The sequence below is a fragment of the Nannospalax galili genome, unplaced genomic scaffold, assembly GCF_000622305.1.
Source record: "Nannospalax galili isolate Female #2095 unplaced genomic scaffold, S.galili_v1.0 scaffold284, whole genome shotgun sequence".
Lineage (NCBI taxonomy): Eukaryota > Metazoa > Chordata > Mammalia > Rodentia > Spalacidae > Nannospalax > Nannospalax galili.
In genome coordinates, this window is record NW_008354281.1 from 2,870,631 (window position 1) to 2,890,613 (window position 19,983).

At 36.6% G+C, this 19,983-nt stretch overlaps 1 protein-coding gene across 2 annotated transcripts in view; it reads left to right on the forward strand.

Moving 5' to 3' along the window:
* Nucleotides 1-19,983, forward strand: part of Angpt1 (angiopoietin 1) — a 289,964-nt gene that overhangs the window by 246,010 nt on the left and 23,971 nt on the right. For both annotated transcript variants that reach the window (XM_008851510.3, XM_017802808.2), the window contains exon 7: nucleotides 9,285-9,451. In XM_008851510.3, coding sequence (XP_008849732.1) covers nucleotides 9,285-9,451 — 167 coding nt within the window. The remainder of the gene's footprint in view (nucleotides 1-9,284; nucleotides 9,452-19,983) is intronic.

Genomic DNA, 19,983 nt, shown 5'->3' on the forward strand with positions numbered 1-19,983 from the left:
ACCTATAAACTATCTCTACTTCATGAGAAAATTGAGATGAAAGAGGCCTATTTTTCCAAGAAATTAACAGATGATTGAATTAGTCTGCAACCCAATAACCTCATAATCAGTGCTTGTGTTATTAAACATTACAATCTGGACACATGACAAATGTAAGGGAGGATGTTTTTATTTTGTTGAATAATTCTCATTATTTTACATAAAAATTTCTGGATGACTCTTGGTTTGAATTTTCAATGATTCTTATATTCAAAAGTAAAATGTAAAAGGTGATCAAAGTCTTGGGTTGGCCAAAGTTCTGTCTTGATATCTTAGTGGGCAATGCAAAATGTATGATTGATTGGTCACATTTTACCTGTTAGGTTCATTGTTGAACAACGGTAAGCGAAGTATTTTAATAAATAATTGGGGACTGAAGAGATGGCTCTGTGGTTAAGAGTACCAGCTGCTCTTGTAGAGGATCCAAGTCTAGTTCCTGGCACCCACATGGCTGCTAACAGTCAACCAAACCATAGCTCCAGATCCAGGGTATCCAATGTCCTTTTCTGGCCTTTGTGACACTTCATGCACTTATATACATGAAGGCAAAACATTCATACACATAATATAAAAATAAATATATCAAAAAAAATTTTTTTTTGTCTTTTTGAGACAGGGTCTCTCTGTAGCCCCAGCTGTCCTGGAACTCACTATGTAGACCAGGCTGGCCTTGAACTAACAGAAATCTGCCTACCTCTGCCTTCCAAGTGCTGAGATTAGGTCTCCTGTACTGTCACTGTATCTGTATTGTTTTGATGAAATCTGTGGGTAAGTCTGCTAGTATAAAATTAAACTCCCTCTTCTCACCTGAAAAAAAAAGTTCATACTATGTTGTCAGCCACTAACAAGAAGCAAGGGTTAATGTACACAGTGTACATCAGTTGTAGGTTATAGGTCATCAAAATGCAAAGCCTAACTGGTTTCTGCCATGGCCTGATTACATCAAGAGTATGCTTAAGAGTTTGCTTTTAACCTAGAGGTTTTCAAATAAGCAGACTACGCTGGAGTTTACAAGCAGTAAGTGAGAAATCTGGAAATAATGTCTGGGGCAGGTGATTATTTGGCCTTTGTGACACTTCATGCACTTACATACATGAAGGCAAAACACTCATACACATAAATAAAAATAAATACATCAAAAAATTTAAAGAAATAAATTCATTAATAGAAATGGATTTCTATTAATATGGAGAAAAATTAGTCCTAAATGTATGTGATAGCTATTTTTAATTAACCTCATGGAACTAGGGTCTGCTGGCCACCACATGTAGAGGCCTACAGCATTACCACCATCTGGGACTTTATAGGAAAGTAAAAACTCAAGTGTGGCTTTATACTTACTGAATTAGAACCTTCATGTTAACATTTTTTTTGAAGGATTTGCATAACAGATGAAGGAATAGCTCAGAGCTGCAAAAGTTGACTGAGGATAAAACTCCTCTGTAATTCTTTCTAACAAGAAAGGGATTTCTATTAAACAGAAACCCTTGTTCTCTGTTCAATGGAAACTCTCCGGTAAAAGGTAGAACCTTATCTTTCAGAATGCTTATGGAGAATTATTAGAAGGTTATATTAGTTCTGAGAATTTGTTTATGGTATTCTACACATGCATGTGGGGAGACTTATCTGAGTTAAAACACAGGGATTTGAAATACATCTATCCTAACAGGTTGAATCTTCACTGCTGTTTAAGTAGATCAACTTTTGGCAAAACACTTAACTCACACCTTTGCTTCCTCATCTGCCTGAGTTAGTGCTGTAGAGATCTTAAATAATATGAGAAGCATTTTGGTACCCTGAATTTTCAAAATATTGCAGTTATTACTATTATCTAGGATTAAAACTTCAGAAATTATATAAATTTTACTTAATTCTTCGCAGGTATTATTTTTCAAACTACATCAAATCATAACTGTTTTTTACCACTAAGATTATAAGTATTATCTGAGAATAAAACTACAGAGCTACTTTTAAATAAATCTGATATGCATCATTATTTAAATTAATGACAACAGATTAATGAGGATGAAGTTATTGGCATGTAGATTTAAGAACTGGTGAATTAGTACCTGTAAACATCTGCTCCCTTGGCAAAATAGACATGCTCAGTAAGAGATACTGACTTGTTGTATATGGAATGATTCATGCCTTTTAAGTATTTAACAAATGTATTCATTCTTAGGCAAATTTTTTCATTATTAGAACAATTGGAATTATCCTTTAACCAGTGGACTTTATCCCCCGCCCCCTTTTAAATAAGAAGACTATCATGCTTTATGCCAGCTTGAAAGATTTATCACCTCAGTGTCAATTATTCATGATCAGAAAGTAAAATTAGTTTCAAAACTTTGAATCATTTTGGCAAAAACCAGTATAAAGACTTTTTAAAATTAAGATAGTTCATCGTATGTTAAAATGTGGTTAACATTCACCAAGACACAGGGTAAAAGGTTACAGCTGTGTCTTTCTAAGCTCTTTTACCTAAGGAAAAAAACGACCTGATTACAATAAAGCAGTAGACCTCTTCTAGTCCTTGTGTGAAAGAAAAAAGAAGTTGGCTTCTTTAGATTAGGGTGAAAATCCTTGGAGAAAAACGGACTTTTCAGCTTTCAAATTCTTCCTCCTCAGTCTCTAGGTCTTTGAGAGTAGCAATGGCGGTTCTTCCTTCCTTCCTGGGGCTCCTCTGTCATTTATTTCCTACTGATTACTATCTATAAGCTGCCTCTTGCCCCATAAGTCTCCCAGAATTTTGATAATCCTTATTTTTAAGTCTCTCTCAACATGAAATGTTCCACAGTTTTTGGTTCTCAACATTTGACTTTAGGCCTATGGAAGTCTTTAACCTGAGCTTTGCTTTTATTAACCTTCCTCAGGAGGAAATCCAGCTAAATCTGGTTCGCAGATTTGTGAAGCTGTTTGCTGCTGAGAAGGAAGTCTGTTGTGGTTGTTTTACTAGGGCACTTAGGGACTAGACTAGCTCCCAGCCATGAAGATAGCACACTTATCAGCAGTCCTTTTGCATACAAAGCCCAATGAAGCTGAGACTTTCAAACAGTTCCCTAAGTGGCCAGACTTTATAACAGGCAGTGACAAATGCCCTGGGGACAAATTGGTTTGTTTTGAAAACAATTACCCCTATAAAGAGAGCTTCCTATTGATCCAAACATTTCTTTATGAGGACCCTGGTACCTTATGGGAGCTCTTTGTTTCAGGAAAAAAATTAAAAGTCATCTTTAAAACTGCACATCTACATCTTCATATTGAAGAAGCACATATAAGAAATTAATCTGTTTAAATTAATATTTCTTCTGAACTTTCTTGGGCTGGGTATCTCAGCGGTTAGTGGAGCCACTTCTAACACTGGTTCTAACTATGTAGTAAGGCACCTTTGACAAGTCACAGTCTTATCTGTTTTCTTTAATAATTTATAGGAAAGATGAAGCCCATGAATACAAGGCTGTGTCTGGTTCCAATTTTCTTTCTTCTATAAAAAGTCAACACTTCCTGTGAGCACTATCAGACAAAACAAATAAAATATCAGAGACAATTGTTTTATTAACTTGAACAAAGTACAAGCCAAAATTGAACATTTTTTCTGGTTTTGGCAAAAATTAATGAATATTAGTCTTTTCCTCTGGATGTATTTTTAAAGCAAAATATTACTCTTGAGACCAATTTTAAGTTAGCTTTATTTTCATTTAAGTTCCCATGATTTTCCTGTTTTATTAAACTACTGGAAGAGAAATGAATTTAATCAGCAATGGATCTGATTATGGCATCAAAGTCCTTCATTTAATTATGATTGGCATAGCCAAGCATACTCATTTTTAATGAATGTATGTGGAATAGAATCCTTGGATTTATTTCATAAAAAGAAGAATCTACTATGTTTATTATTGCTTGTTCGTCACTGCCTCCTTAACATCAGACCAGTTTTTCTACATGACTCTCAGTTTTTAATGGTTATTACAGGATATTGAAGATTAAACACTGATTTATAATAAGCTATTATGTACAATAAGATATAAACATGCTTTTGAGATATGCATTGATTATCTATATTTAAGGCATGTTTTTTTTTCTAACAGTTCTATATACATAATCAAAATTTGCCTCTTGATATGGAGCCCTTTGTGAAGATGTGGCTTCATATTTCCTGTATTTTGATAATTTGTCTGGTTAATATATTCTTTTCAAATTTTGCCTAAAGTAGTTATTGCACCTCATATTTATTTGTTCTCTTCCTTTAGTTCATAGCACACTTATCTAGAGCCTTTTGAATATACAAACTTTTAAGCCCACCTCAGATATACTGAATTCAAATCCGCATGAGGAGACTGTCATCTCAGTTCATTGAGAACTCTCCAGCTCTATGTAATATTCATTCCCAGGTGAAACAGCCATCTGAATTATTAATTATTAATAAAGATATAAGACTTTAAAAATCTCTTTCAAAGATCCTAAAGTATGTGAGATATATTGAAAAAGAGATGATAGAAAGAAATGAAGTCAAAGGAAAGTGAAAGAAGACAGTTACTTTGTCTTTATGATGCCTAGGAAAGATTAAGGAGGTGGTCAACATTTTCACTTCTGCTCCTGTATAGCTCCATTTATACAATCAGTTGGTTTTAATTTTTCATTTAAAAATTAAGTTCTTTAACTTCATTTAATAAATAACTCCTTGGATTAAAATAGCATTTGTTTCTATAAATTAACATTCAGTTTGTCAAACAAATCACATTCATCCCTAGTATCTAAAAATCTCTTTAAACAGTGAGGCCTGTATGTTCTTATTACATCTGAGCTAAGAGAAGGCCCTGGAATATGTTGTTTATACATAGTAGAAAGAGACCTCCACTCAAACGGCTCCACCAGCTCATGGAAGAAAGTCAATAATGCAAAAAATGAATGTGTAGTGTGACACATCTTTAACAAGGCTTGTGAAGAGCCTTTCATGTACCAGCATTCCAGTGCTTTGGGTAATTTTCATTCACATGAGGCGACTGAGGCTCATAAGTAAATTTGAAAGTTCCACAGAAAATGTGTGGCAAAGGAAGGATTCAAACTGGAGCAGAGATAAGGGGAAAAGTTTACTTAATCCAGGCCAAGCCGTTGTTCCTCCACATCAGGTCCATGGTTGTGACCAATAAACTATTCAACAGGCAGTTTACTAATGTGGGAACCTGTTTCCATTTCTCCTTTCTTGTGTATGGTCTATATGATGACAGCTGTTTCTGCTTCAATCCACTTGGCTATTAGAAAGTTTCCCCTTCTACAGTCTTTCAGCATTCATGTTGATTCATTGAGATCAAACATTTCGTTCATTTGGACAGGTTTGGGGAAGGTGCATAAAATGAAATTTTGATTTCTATCAGCAAATTTCAGTGTTTTCAGTTGCTTTTTCTTGAGAGAAAAGTAAAAGAATGCCAACTGTTTAGGAAGTGATGCTTCCCTCCACTCTGGGGTCTTACAAATGAGAGAGATGATGGGGAAATGAAGCTTTTGTGGGAATGAAACTCATATTTGTCCATTTCTGAGGCTCACTCGGGATCAATGCTCTCTTCCCTGGGGAAGTTGGAGAGTTTTAGCCACACAACGTTTTCAACATGGAAATATGTGACCTAAGACTTAACACTTCATCCCAGCATTTTTACTCCTATTTCAGTATAATTGCTGAGCCCTTTTTCAATAGCTGCATGGAAAAGAGACTTGCCAAGTGGCTAGAGGGAGAATTTTGACCTGTCTGGTCTGAGAAGAGCTGAAGTGAGATCCCAGTAGCCTTCCCTTTCTTCTCAGCTAATGTTGGAGTCGAAAGTGCCAAGTTTCACCCCCTGCAACTCGATTTGTCACATGCACTGGAGAAGGTAAAATCTACCCTTCTTGGTATGGAGCCTCAGCTCCCAAGAGATCATCTCAGCACATCCTAAAAATTGCTCTGATACTTTTTAGTGTGGTGGAGCTTCTACAAAGTGTGCCTTGGCTGTCTTAGGAGTAGAAAGCAAAAATAAGGGTCTGAGTTCAAATCTCCAGAACCCATGTAAAAAGCTAAATGTGGTGCTATGCACCTCTAATCTCAGCACTGGGAGGCAGAGACAGGAGGACCCCACTGACTTGCTGGCCAGTTATTCTAGCCAATCAATGAATTTAAGACACCCTGTGTCAGAAAATAAGGTGGAACTTGATAGAAGAAAACAGGATAAAGAATAAAGGAATATACAAAATGTCAACCTCTACACATGGGCATGCACTGGTGAGCATACACACACACACACACACACACACACACACACACACACCAAGCAAAGTAAGGAGCCTCTGAAACACTAACTTCAGTGAATCCTATATTTTTCTCTGAACTATGCACTGAGGACTATACGCTTAGTGTCATCTAGACCACTAGAGTTCAGTTAGTCAAAAAAGTAGCTAAATTGGAGCATAACTTTAAAACTGCCCATAAATATGTCAACATATTTCATTTTAACTTTAAATATAAAGATATATTCATTTACCCGTTTATTTAAAACGTAGGACCAAAAAATGGAATTCTTGGTCAGTAGTTCCCTCTTAAAATTGTCTCATGAGAGAAAGCATATAGTCCCTGGTTTCAATTTCTTTAAAATAGAGCAATGCTTAAAGACATGCAAAGTAATTAATCCAAGCTAAAAATCCTCTTAATAGACTGAGAGTGAGCCTGGAAAGACAGCTCTAAGGTTAAGAGCACTGGCTTCTCTTGCGGAGGGCCTGGGTTCAAATTCCAGCACTCACATGGCAGCTAACTACCTACCATAACTCCCATTCCAGGGGATCTGACGCCCTCTTCTGACCTCTACAGGCATTGCATGACGTGGGCTCACTTACATACATGCAGGCAATACACTCACACTCATAAAATAAAAATAATCTATTAAAAAAAGATCAGGAATGGTGTTTCTGTGGGTAAAGGTGCCTGCTGCTAAGACTGACTCCTGGCCCAGGCCTAACATGGTGGAATTCGATAATCAATTCCCTCAACTTGTGTTCTGACCACCGTATGTATGCCTTGGCATTTGTATATCCACCCCTTCCCCCATACACACATAAACGCAAAATATAAAATAAAATATTATTAATCCTTTGAAAGCTACTGTTTGTATTCTTTTAGTATCTCAACAACTTCTGATTTGTAAAATTTAGTGATTTGATTTAATGGATACAAGATAGATATTTAAATTAGGCTTATGGAAATGTTCCTTTCTTACTAATATTTACATTAAACATTAAGCGTATATATAGATATGTATACATTGTGTGTGTACATTGCACACTCTAGGAAAATACTACTACTGAGCTGCACCTCCAGTGACTCCACAAGATATTACAAGTATTGGCATTACAATAGCAGAACTGGCAGAAAAGGATTTGATACCAAATACTAGTTTGTGGAAAATAATTCTGTTGGCAGAGGCAGTGGAACAAATTTAGAGCAACACTGCTAGATGCTGAACATCAGTATATTTTAAATGAGAGAGAGAACCCTACTTGAATTCTTAGAATGGTTAAAGGAGAAGCAGTTGGGAAAACTGGTACTTATTAAGTTTGAAAAGGGCAAAGCTTTTCCATATTTTATCATATATATTGAGAAAATAAGCACTGCTGTAATTATTTTAGTGCTTCTCTCCTACTTTGAACTACAGATTCATGCTTTATTGCCATCAATAGCCAGGATTATTTCTTTGTGTAGCAACCATGCATATAACCTATGATTATTAGAAGTGATCCTTTATGTGTTAATGTATATGAGCAAAATTGAGGTGCTTATCCAGATGCAGACTTACATGGATTCTTCTCAGATAACTGATTCAATTTTGAAGCTGGTATTGCATTTTCATTTTCAACCAACTCTCACTTGCATGGCTGAGATTCAACAATATTATTGGTTATAAGAATTGTGAGTTTGGTTTTTTGTTGTTGTTGGTGTTGGTTTTTGTTTTTAGTTTTTGGTTTTTAGATAGGTTTCGCTGTAGCCCAGCTGTTCTGGAACTCTCTATGTAAACCAGGTTGGCCTCAATCTCACAGAGATCCATCTACAGCTACCTGTGAGAGCTGAAGAACTGTGTTTAATATCGCTTATCTGAATGTTGGTGTGAAGTGCTATATAGTATTTTCCCTCTCTCCCTCCCTCCCTCCTTCCCTCCCTCCCTCCCTTTTTTCTTTCTTCCTTCCTCCCTCCCTCTCTTTCTTTCTTTCTTTTCTTTCTTTTTATTTCTTCTTTCTTTCCTTTTTCTTTTTCTTTTCAACATCCATGAAAATGTGTGCAGTGTTAGTGTATGCCAGATCTCCATTGACATTTGAGAATTCATAAATACAACATAGATTATATTGTCATTCAGTACAAATATGTCACTAAGACAAATATATAGGTAAAGAATTAAATTCATCATCAAGTATTGCTAAGGAGTACTTTCTGAGAAACTGTGAGTACCCCAAATCTAGAATATCAGAAGTTTGGGGGGTCCTTATTTACCTGCGATTATCATCTTCAACACTTGGAATTGGCTTTTGGGGGGTACCATTTCTTTGCTTCTCACAAAGAAACTGTTTGCTATTTGAACACTTGCCAAGGATAACTGGGGTTGCTCTATAGAAAATAACAGAAAATAATAAAGCCATACTGAGATTCAGACACAACGCAGTAGCTTAACTCACCACTTCCTACTAGTTCCCTTCCTGCCTCAAAACCCAGGTCCATGCCAATGAAGAAATCTAAGTAATGATAGCCACGAATTTCTAGGTTTGATTACTAGGATCAGAAATGAGACCCTTGAAGAAGTTTAATCATCTGCAAAGCTGTAGGAGCACAACGGGACTCCTGAATAATGGAAAAAATAAACATGCTAGATAACACACTAATAGTACTCATTGGAAAATGTTCAAATTGTGTTTAAAATATTAACTGGCATTCACAAAACATTTTCAAAAGCAAACTTTGAATTGAGATTTGTTTTCTTGTTAAACCTACTAACTAGATTCATTTAACCCAAGAATATCTTGAAAAAACAGAGGCTTTAACATAATAAGAATTAGATACAAACCTCCATGGAGAGAAACATAAAAGAATGCTGGAATAAGTCATAATTGAAAAAATGTAAAAATAACAAACAACAGTGTCCTTAAAAGATAATTTGTCATTGTTATTTAGAAAAAAGATGTCGAACATGAGAAATTTCCCTCTGGAGTAATGACTGTGTGTCTGTCTTCTTTCCCAGGGTTTTGGAAATCCCTCTGGTGAATATTGGCTGGGGAATGAGTTTATTTTTGCCATCACCAGTCAGAGGCAGTACATGCTTAGGATCGAGCTGATGGACTGGGAAGGGAACCGAGCCTACTCACAGTATGACAGATTCCACATAGGAAATGAAAAGCAGAACTATAGGTAAGCGATGCTCGGTGCTGCACCTCCCCCTGTGATCTTGTGAGTGCAGAGTTTTAATGGAAAAGTGAAATGATGAAATCACCATCCACAATGAAAACTCATGTTGGTTTTCTAGGTGTATGATGAAGAGATACAGAAGAGCTTGTAATGACTTCTAGAAGCTTTAGTGTCAGTTCTCATAAATTGCTTTTTTATGTTGGCTCACTTCTAGGGAGCGGTGAACCAAGTGAAGCACAGATTGTTGTGTTGAAATTGCTACAAAGGTGTAGGCTTCAAACATCTAAGACTGAAACTAGAAAGTATGCAAACTCAGTAGCTCATAATAATCTCCTTCTAACAAAATATTTTCTAGTTCTATTTTAACGTTCTTGCACTTTTAAAAATTCACTTATGTAAGAGGAGGAAAATATTGTATTTTAATGATTTGCATATAAAAGGAGGTGGCATTGTCAAGAGGATTGTTTAATATAAAGGGTAAAATAAATTTAAATGATGAAGTCAATATATACAAAATGATATAAAAATAGACAAACTACAGAGTTCATTTAAATGTTTCTGGTAATTTCTTTCAACTAGAAGCTCATATTCTAGGAAAATGCAGATTATGACTAAGAAGATAATCTACTTACTACATTGCAGCTATATCCCAGGAACTTAGTGATTTGGTACTGGCTACTTTTAGCCAGCACCTTACAGACCTCATAGTCAAGTATTGATACTAAGTAGGTCATAAAAACCTGCCTGGTGTCCCTTGAGAACAGAATACTTTAGTTACGTTCATTTCAGTACCTGCTAATACAATACTCAGCACATAATAGAGTCTTAATTTATATGCCTTAATTTTCAACAGGTAAGTAGGAATTTCAATTATCTTTGAGTCTCAGTATTGAGACTATTGTCCATCTGTCTTGCAAGTATAATAGTATGCATCAAAGGGGTGAATGCCTCATGGTATTCTATCCATGGTGGCTCAGAATTCAACTTATTTCTATTTCTTATTTGTCTTTTTGAGACATAACAATTTTGGAAAGTAAGATCTCTGTCTTTTTCATGGCACAGCTCATTTTTTAGTGGATTACATATAGGATTGAATCTTTGGAGACTTAATAATTATTTTGTTAATAAGTAGTGATTATGTCACCATAGCCGAGGATGAGAATGGGCCAAGGAATTAGAGAGAGAGGTAGAGTGTCTCATGTGGTGAGCAAGAGGATACTTAAAGGCAACTCAAGAAACCAAAGGAAAGACATTTATAAAAAGCAAATGATGTGAGAAGAAATGTTTCTAAGGAGGTCAATATTATGAGAACTTTGTAACAAAAAAGAAACCACTGTAAAACTTCAGGGATACACTTCAGTATATGTTTTGACCTGAAACTTGAAACTATATGAAACTTGAATAATGTCAGACATCTTGACAATACACCTAACAAGTCTAGTCTTTTTCTCAGCTCCTGAAGAGTTTGCCTTGGTTGTTTTCCAGAATGTCACTCAATTCTCTACAGGTAGTTTTGTGTGTTTCTGTGTGTGTGTGTGTGTGTGTGTGTGTGTGTGTGTGTACATCCCAAACCATCTCATTAGACTATACACCCATCTCCCAGAGTGTGTGTGTGTAGTAGGATGATGTTAGGGGGCAAAGCTAGGGCAGGCTTAGTATAACTGGTATCTGCAAAACTTCTGTCTATCTGGTAGCATCATTCCTACATATACCTGAAGAAGGAGCCCGGGCCTCATCTTAGCAGCCCCACTGTCCTTATTGGATATTTCTCATCCCTATGACATCTGCTATTACTTTGTCCACATGTCTTTCCCTCCTATGTTATAGATGTACGGTCAGTAGGTATGTCTTCCCAGCTACAGTAAAGTGTACAATATAGGATCCCTATTTTTCTTTCATGAAAGATGTTTGAAACTTGCGACTCAATTAGAAAACTAAACAGACTAATTTAATTAGATACTTCTGGTTTTAGGTGAAAGAAAATTGAAATCCAGAAATATACACTGTTTTTCCCAATGAGCCTTTTGACTTGTATGTAGTCCTGTGTGATTTCTGTTACAATGCTGCTGTTTTTAAAGTGAGTGGTTCTGGCCCTCTCTCCTACCAGGACCTTACAAAAAGTAGATCTGCAATGATTACTTTTTCATACAGTTAAATATAGGATTTCTGTAGGCATCAAGTGGGAAATTAGAATGCACTAAAACTTAATATTTGCTCTGGTAGAAGATTAGAAAAAGAGTGTTTTGGTTTGAATGTGAAGTATCTCCCATATATTCATGTGTTTGGATACTTGTTTCAAAGCTGGTAGGTCTGTGTTGGAGGGTGGCAGAAATCTAACTGAAGGAAATGGATCAGTGCTGGGTTGGGCCAGGAACCCTTAAAACCTGACCCAGCTTTCTGTCCACTCTGTGTTTCTAGCTGTACATACAATGGGACCAACCACCTCCCATGTCTGCTGCCCCACCTTCCCCATCAAAATAAACCCTAGTCCTTCTTACATAATAAGCCAAAATGATTTCTTTGTTTAAGTTGTTTTCATCAGGGATATTGTCATAGAAATGAGAAAAGCAACCAATACAATGGAAGAAAAGTTTTAAATGAGAGACTCAACCCTTGGGGTTGTTTTCATTACTTGTGTCATCTCTGTTTCTCCAGGGTCAGTCAGGCACATGTGGCATCTGGGTACAATTCCAGTTGTCTGAATAAGCTCTTCATTCATTGATTTTCCATCTGAACTAAGTTACCTCTATGTGATAAATGAAGCTACCACCACTAAGATGTACACAGTGATTCACATTTAATGAAATTGCATCAGCTAATCTTTATAGTGACTTTTGAGGCAAGACACATTTTTAAAAAATGTATTATTTTTTATATGTATGAGTGTACTGCCTACATGTATGTAAGTGTACCCATGTTGTGCAATGCATGCGCGTGGAGGTCAGAAGAGGGCATCAGATTCCCTAGAACTGGAGTTACGATGGTTGTTAGCTGCCGTGTGGGTGCTGGGATTCGAACCCAGATCCTTTGCAAGAGCAGACAGTACTCTTAACCACTAAACCATCTCTCTATCCCCTAGCAAGATTCACTTTAAGGATGAGAAAAGTGTTGTTAGTATTCATTAATCTGCTCAAATTCAGGTGCATTCCAACTAAAATTCAAAACCTTGAAATTTTTCGCTTTAATATTTTACATTTTCCATGTTTTCTTATTCTAAATGAAATCCATCTTTCTCTTCAGTTTTGTCATTTAAAATATTCTCTTAGAAGTCCAAAGAGCTAATTTTTAAAAGAAAAACCTGTCTCGTGTTCCTGACATATACTGATTAAAAATTAAGAGCTGAGAATGCATAGACGAGCTTAGGATGTATGCACACTACACATATTTTCCTTTTAGCCTCTAAGGAAATTTCAAATGATTTTTCATATAGAAAATAAATTGCACAGAACCCAGGAGAACATGAATCAGAAAAAATAATAATGTAGGAGTGTCATGATAAACATATTATGTGAAGTAACACACAATCAATGAGAAATTATTAAACACCTCCTCTGGAGGGGGACGTTATCCACATCCTCATCAGCTCACACTCGGACTAGTATGCAGCCTTCTGGCCTCTAGTCTTGGTCCTCAGATATATTTCTCCCACACTACAGCTGGCATGATTTTTCTTGACGGTCAGATTTATTCTTCTCCTCTTTTGTAGATTTGAGCAATGTTCAAAAATGTAAAATTTTACAGCAAAAACCTTTAAGGTTTTGAATTTTAGTTAGAATCTAGGTGAATTTGAGCAGATTAATAGATTCTAACTTTCTCTTATTTTCAAAAATGTGTCCTGCTTCAAAACTCATTATGAAAGTTAACTGCCTAATGTGCAAATGCTAAAGTCTACCGCTAAGGTGCTCATGTTTTCGCCACGACTGACTTACTCAGCTATTGCTACCAACTTGATGAACTTCATACCCTCATAGATTGTGATGATGCTCCAGTGACTGTTCACAATTGTTCTGAAACCTTCGTGCCTTGTTTGTATTATACCTGTACCCTATACACACAAACCTAATTTTTATCACATGGATGCATCTTCAATCATTCAGATTCTCTCTTAATCCAGGATATCATATACCAAACCTTCTTTGATAAATGTTGTGATGTGCCAACAGTTGGCCCCCTTGAGATCTGAACTTCTCCTACCTCCCAGAAATGTTGGTGGCAGACAGCTTGCAGCTGAAATCCCCTGTCTAGGTGTTGCTTGTGGCCAAGAACCCAAAGTCATGCCCCCTTTCTACAAAGTATACCCAATGACTGGTCAACAGAGGAGTGTACAAGCCTGCCTGTGCCCATTCAGAACAATTCTGATGGGCTATCAAAGGTGTAGAATTCCACTTGTGATTAGTCAAGCTCTCCTCTCACTGTGGTTGTGTGAGGACTACTTCTCCTGCCTTCTGGCCTAACTCCTTCATTATGCCACAGAAATTAAGGACATTCGCCTCTAATGCATCCTATACTGATTTCCAAAGAAACATCAGCTCATTCTCAGGCCAATTTGGAGTCTGTGCTCCCATGGACACTATTGCTAACTCTCCAGTATTCACATTCTATCATGTCATTAACAAGTGCTTATTAACCAACCCCATCGTGCATTCTTTTTTTTCCCTCTGTGTTGCTCTCACTCTTGTTCTCTCTGTATTTTAAGAACAAATTTTGCAAGAACTGATAACTAATATTAAGTACACAGACACTATGTGCCAGATGTCATGTTTTTTCCACCAGAAAATGGAGATACAGCATTTAGCATAAAGTCACAGGCACTAATATGACTATGAGTTAGAATCTGAATTTTGGTCTTGTAACTACCTACTATACATATGGTAATTCCACAATAAAGGAAAACTAGGTAATTTTTGAATTAAATAAAATCAAAGCACTTAGCCTCTGACACCATATATATATATATACATATATATATATGTATATATGCTTTTGACTTTTTGGTTTTAATAATTTGATTTGTAGATACATTGCCTCATCTCTTTTGTTCTCGACCGACCTTCCTTCCTTCCTTTCTTCCTTTCGGAGCTTTGAGACAGTCTCTCGCTCTGTAGACCAAGTTAGCCTGAAACTTGCTATCTAGCCCACAGTGACCTTGAACTAATTAAATTGCTCCTGCCTCAGCAGGACTAGATTGCAGATATGAGACTCCACACCCTGATGTCCTTCTCAAGTTTCTATGTTTGTAAATTAAGGCATTTGTAAAGTTCTTTGCAGTTCAAAAATTATTTTCAATAATGGGACTGGTTTTTTGAATGCATTTCTTTTCTGTTTTATGGGGTTTGAATTATTATTTGGCAAACAGTTGAATTTTTAAATCTCATATATACTTAGAGTTTCTGTCACTTTAGGGAGCCCAGTGACCTTTTATATCTCATAAAAATTTCCTATCTCAAAACACAAAGTTAAAAGCAAACATGCAGTCATCACCAAAATAATAAACACTGCTTTAATAATAATGGATGAATTTCGGGATTGAAGCTATGTTCAGTTGGGTGAAATAAAAGCAATTAGGGAAAGAGAACCAGAGTTGGGCAGGCTGTAGAGAAATCTGGCTTTGTGTCTGTAAAACCAGCATGGCTAGGCCAGTCATGTTCATTAAGAAAGCAGCGCTAAGATGAGCACTATGGAGGGTGCACAGAAACAAGCGCTTCCAGTGTGGCATGGTGGACAGGCCACAGCCGGCAGGGAATCTGGAAATCAAGCACAGTCCGTTTGCAAAATGGAACCACTAGAGAGGTGATCTGTGACAGACTGTGGCCTCGTATGGTGTTACCTGTGACTGTCGAGCCTGCTGAACTGCTCGACATCTGTTGCCTCATCAGGAAGCCAAACGGGATGCATACGGCAGAAGGGATAATGTGGAACCCACCAGGCACCCCTCCTCTGAATCTCAGCATAGTTGATTACGTCCTGAGCGCTGGGCCACTGCTTTACTTCTACCTTCCAAATCTCATGTAGCACTCTGTTTCAGAACAACTCTTGACTGGGAATTGTACGTTGAAGGCAACTCTGGGAAAGGGGTTCCCAGAATAACCAAGATCACAGCAGTACAGGCTTGCTGTATCTTGGGCAAACCACTAATGACATTCATAACTCAATTCTCTTATCTTTATGTGACAAAAACATCCTCATACACAAAACTATCTTATATTTGGTGAACTTAATTTCACACAAATGTGAAAGGTATCCAGGTTATTTTAATTAAATTTTTATTATTGATTCATCAAAAACAAAAAAAGTCCAATGATGGGGGCTGGAGAGATGGCTCAGCAGTTAAGAGCACTGGCTGCTCTTGCAGAGGACCTGGGTTCAAATCCCAGCACCCACATGGTAGCTAACAACCATCTTCAACTCCAGTTCCAGGGGATCTGATGCCCTCTTCTGACCTCCATGGGCATTATGCAACATGGGTACACATACATACATACAGGCAATATGCTCATACACATAATAAATAATAAATACTTTTTAAAAAATCCAAGGATCTATTCTCTATTGAAATTCACCCCCATTGTCTCAAAAGCCTCCTTTGCTGCTTCATATTATTTTATTCATTTATGTAGAACCCAAAGAACCCAAAGCAGATTCACTCACTGTATTGATCACCACAGCTCTCTAGATGCCCTATACACAGGATAGTCTACCATGCACTAAAAATTAATCAAGAATTAATATAAGTTAGTCAAAAATATTAATCAAATAATTAATCATGAGTATTAATCAAAAATTGATATTATTAAAGACCAGTTTTCCAGAACTTTTTTTTCTGGATTTATTTGCTAATTTTTCCTGATTAGATCCAAATGATAACTTTTACAGAAAATACTCTGTGTACTTAAATTCTCTTACATGAGAAGTTATAAAGGGTCAGTTCCCATGGTTGGTTGGGCTAATAAAGCTTGTATAAAAAGGATCATAATGTATCGAACTTATAAAGCAGATAAAATTTGCAGTGGCTTTGAAATTGACTTTCCTTCTGCTAATGTTTTAAATGTTGGAAGCACATAGTTTAAAAAACAACTGATTTTTTATTATTACAACTACAAGAGTATGATTCGTCCTTTGAAAATAACTTTAGTTGTACTATTTTTAGGAGAGAACAGCTACTGAGTCTCTAACTTTAATGTAAAAACAATTTTACCAATATATGTTATTAGATAGTGACTTTATATGTGTTTTTTCTCAAATCTTGGAGTTTTTTAATGTTAAAATTAATTCTTTTATGATATGTTTGTGGAACTAACATAATTAGTAAATTCATAATAGAATGAGTCCCTCTTTAACTCATAGAAAATTTAAAGTAGTTAAGCCTGAATGATAGTCTATAACTATTTATAATGTTCATCTAATCATACTGTGGCTGATATATTTATACTTTACATTGGTGGATATTTAATTTCACTATATCCATGCTTTAGAGGGGTTTACACAGCACTATCAAATTCAAGTTAACTAATGTATAAGCATCATAAGCTTTGTCTAGAAAGATTTCTGCATAAATAGATGAATACAACAATGAGAAACAATTGTGGAAATAAACAACTTGAAATAATTTTTCCACTAAACACATCTTTTTGCATAAGTTTTATTTTTGATCAATATCTTTATCGGGAAGTACTTTAATGTAATGTAGTAAACAGCTCACTGGGAATCCAGAGACACAAATTCAACTTGGATCCACAACTACTTTTCTGAATGACCTTGGACAAGTTGCTTCACTTTTCCAAGTCTCAGATCCTCAGGAGTAAAATGAGGACGAGGACGTAAAGCTCAAGTTTATTCCAATTCTACAAAACAAATTCATGTGAACTGAAAAGAATTCTCTTGAGCCTCTCATGTAAATTTGAGCCCTGCATATTTGGAGGTATTGGAAAACTTGTTTCACTTTTTTAGTAAAATGTTTCTCATTTCTCTGATCCTCTGGTCTCTGTGGTCCTATGGTTCTGGATGGAGCCAGTAGCAGATGTTTTGAAATACTAAGAGGAAAGTTATTTTTACAGAGGCTGCTGCTCTATTAAATCTCTAGCATAGGTTTTCGAACTATAGATTTTAAGCATTTGCATATAAAAAGAATCAATCTGCCCTATGTTTCTTCTCTCTCTTTTTGAAACAGGACTTTACCATGTAAAGACTGGCCCTGAACTTGTGAGCTTCCATGTCTCAGACTCCTAAGAGTGTCTCAGACTGCAGGTGTATGCCACCACATCTGGCTACAAATAGCTTCCCCAATCTAGTAGGTGTAGTAATTCTGTTTATCCTGTTGTTTTAGTCATGGCTATTTCCTAAAACCTAGGAAGAACAATTTTCATTAACAGAATTTATCTTTTATACTTCTTGACTGAAGTGGAATATTTATCAAGGAAAATACTCTAAATCTTTATAGATATAGAACAGATGTGGTCTTACTAAATTATATCTTCTGGTTTTCAGGAAATTTCTTGACTTTAATAGAGAATAATGTCAGTTTTTAGTATCTTGAATTTTCTAAGCCCTTGAAAACAAATTCCCCACTGCTGTTAGGTCAAAGGATTCCCAGAGGATTCTTTTTCTAGAATAAACAAGCCTGGGGCTCAGATAACTGCAGGCCTATAAATGTACAGGAGGCAAAGATTGCTAAAGACAGCTAGTACTGCCCCCCAGAAATGGTCTAAAGAGATATGCATTATGTGTAACTCACTGCTCTGGATCTCCCTGGTGCATTTGGCTGCCACAGTCATGTGTCAGAGGTTTCCCATGGGTGCCTCTATATGTGATAGGGGAGGGGAGGTGATGGATAGTAAATAGCCAAACAAGCAATGGTTTTTAATGCCATAATCACCAATGAAGACAATATGGCATGAATAAGGGCCATGAACAATTGGGAAAGTTGGGAGTAGCCAAAATTAAACAAAAACAGGCAAGTTACAATTAACTGGAGAATAATGGAGACAGAGTTTGGGGTAGAAGAAGAAATAGCATGTGGAAGCGTTAGAAATTAGGTTGAAGAGGGTGTCTCATTTAAGGCTAACCAACCCATCACCCCTTGTTTTTAGAAATTGGCCAGCTATGAGTCTCTGCATTAGACATTTGCTGAAAAAGAGAAGCTTCTTTGATCAAGACTGAGGATGGCACTAGTCTATGGAGATAATATAAATATTTAGGAGAAAGTTTGACAATATATCCATTTAGAAAACCATGAGTAAGAGGTTCACCTTTCTGCCTATGCCTTCCCCAGTCATGGGCATTCGACTAGTTCCACAGTACTGTGCATGAATTCTCTCCTATGGAGCAGACCTCTTACGTGAACAAAAATCTGCTTTTTAAAATATTTTATATATTATATTTTTATTTTATGTGTATGAGTAATACACTCATACATGCCCACATGTATGTAAGTACATCTGTGTTATGCAATGCCCACAGGGGACAGAAGAAGGTGTCAGATCCCCTGGAACTGGAGTTACAGATGGTTGTTAGCCACCATGTGAGTGCTGGGAATAATACCCTGGTTCTCTGAAAGAGCAAGCAGTGCTCTTAAATGCTGAGCCACATCTCCAACTCCATGTAAAGAACTCTTATTTAGTTTATAAATGTGTCCTCAAGAGGGGTAATCAGTCCTCCTGAGATTGAGGATGGATGGAGCACATTGGAGGAGATTGAAGAGGACTGGAAAAGGCTCTGTAGAGTAAATCCCCAGTGATTTGTGAAATACGAGCAAGTGTGCAGGAGGCAAGTAAGAAGGACTGTGGCAGAAGGAGGGACAAGCCTCAGATTCCAGTGAGAATGAACCATGCAAACAGAACACAAAAGTGGGAAAGAGTCCCCTGTGTTTAGAGAACAGCAACCATCTCCTAAGTGGGGGTTCATTGTACTTCAGATTACAGAGGGCCATAATCCATGGTGGGGAGTTTGGACTTATACTAATTGTAAAGACAAATAAACATAGTGATGATTTTGGTCAGCTGAAGAATCTACTTATACACACTGGAATCTTACTTGCAGACCTTATTTTAACACACAAAGTTCAACAAGACAAGGCGTTTCTCTCTGTGGGGGAAGCCTCCCACAATATCTCTCAATGACTGTTAGTCACAGTTACCCCCTCCTCTCAAACTTCTTGTAGATTGAAAAGCTGGAAAGAAAATTTCTTGCTGCCCTTTAAACACAAATAAAATTGAAACTGTATCTACCTCTCTTGAATTGTTTATACTAAAAAGTACCAATTGGGCTCACAAATTTTACAATGTCCTATCTTAATTTCTGGTAAAAAAAAAGAGAGAGAGAGAGAGAGAGAGAGAGAGAAATCTATACTATCTCTGAGGTGACTCTTGGTCCAGGATTTTAGGCACCCAAAGAGAGGCCAGCTAGTGAGCCATTCATTCAGAGATGACTTGTCTGTCATGTACAGTCTCAAAGAATCACAATATGCTTAAGGGAATGTTTGTATTTTTATAAAGATCTTAGTGCTGCATAATTCATTTTAACACTCAGATTTTATATTG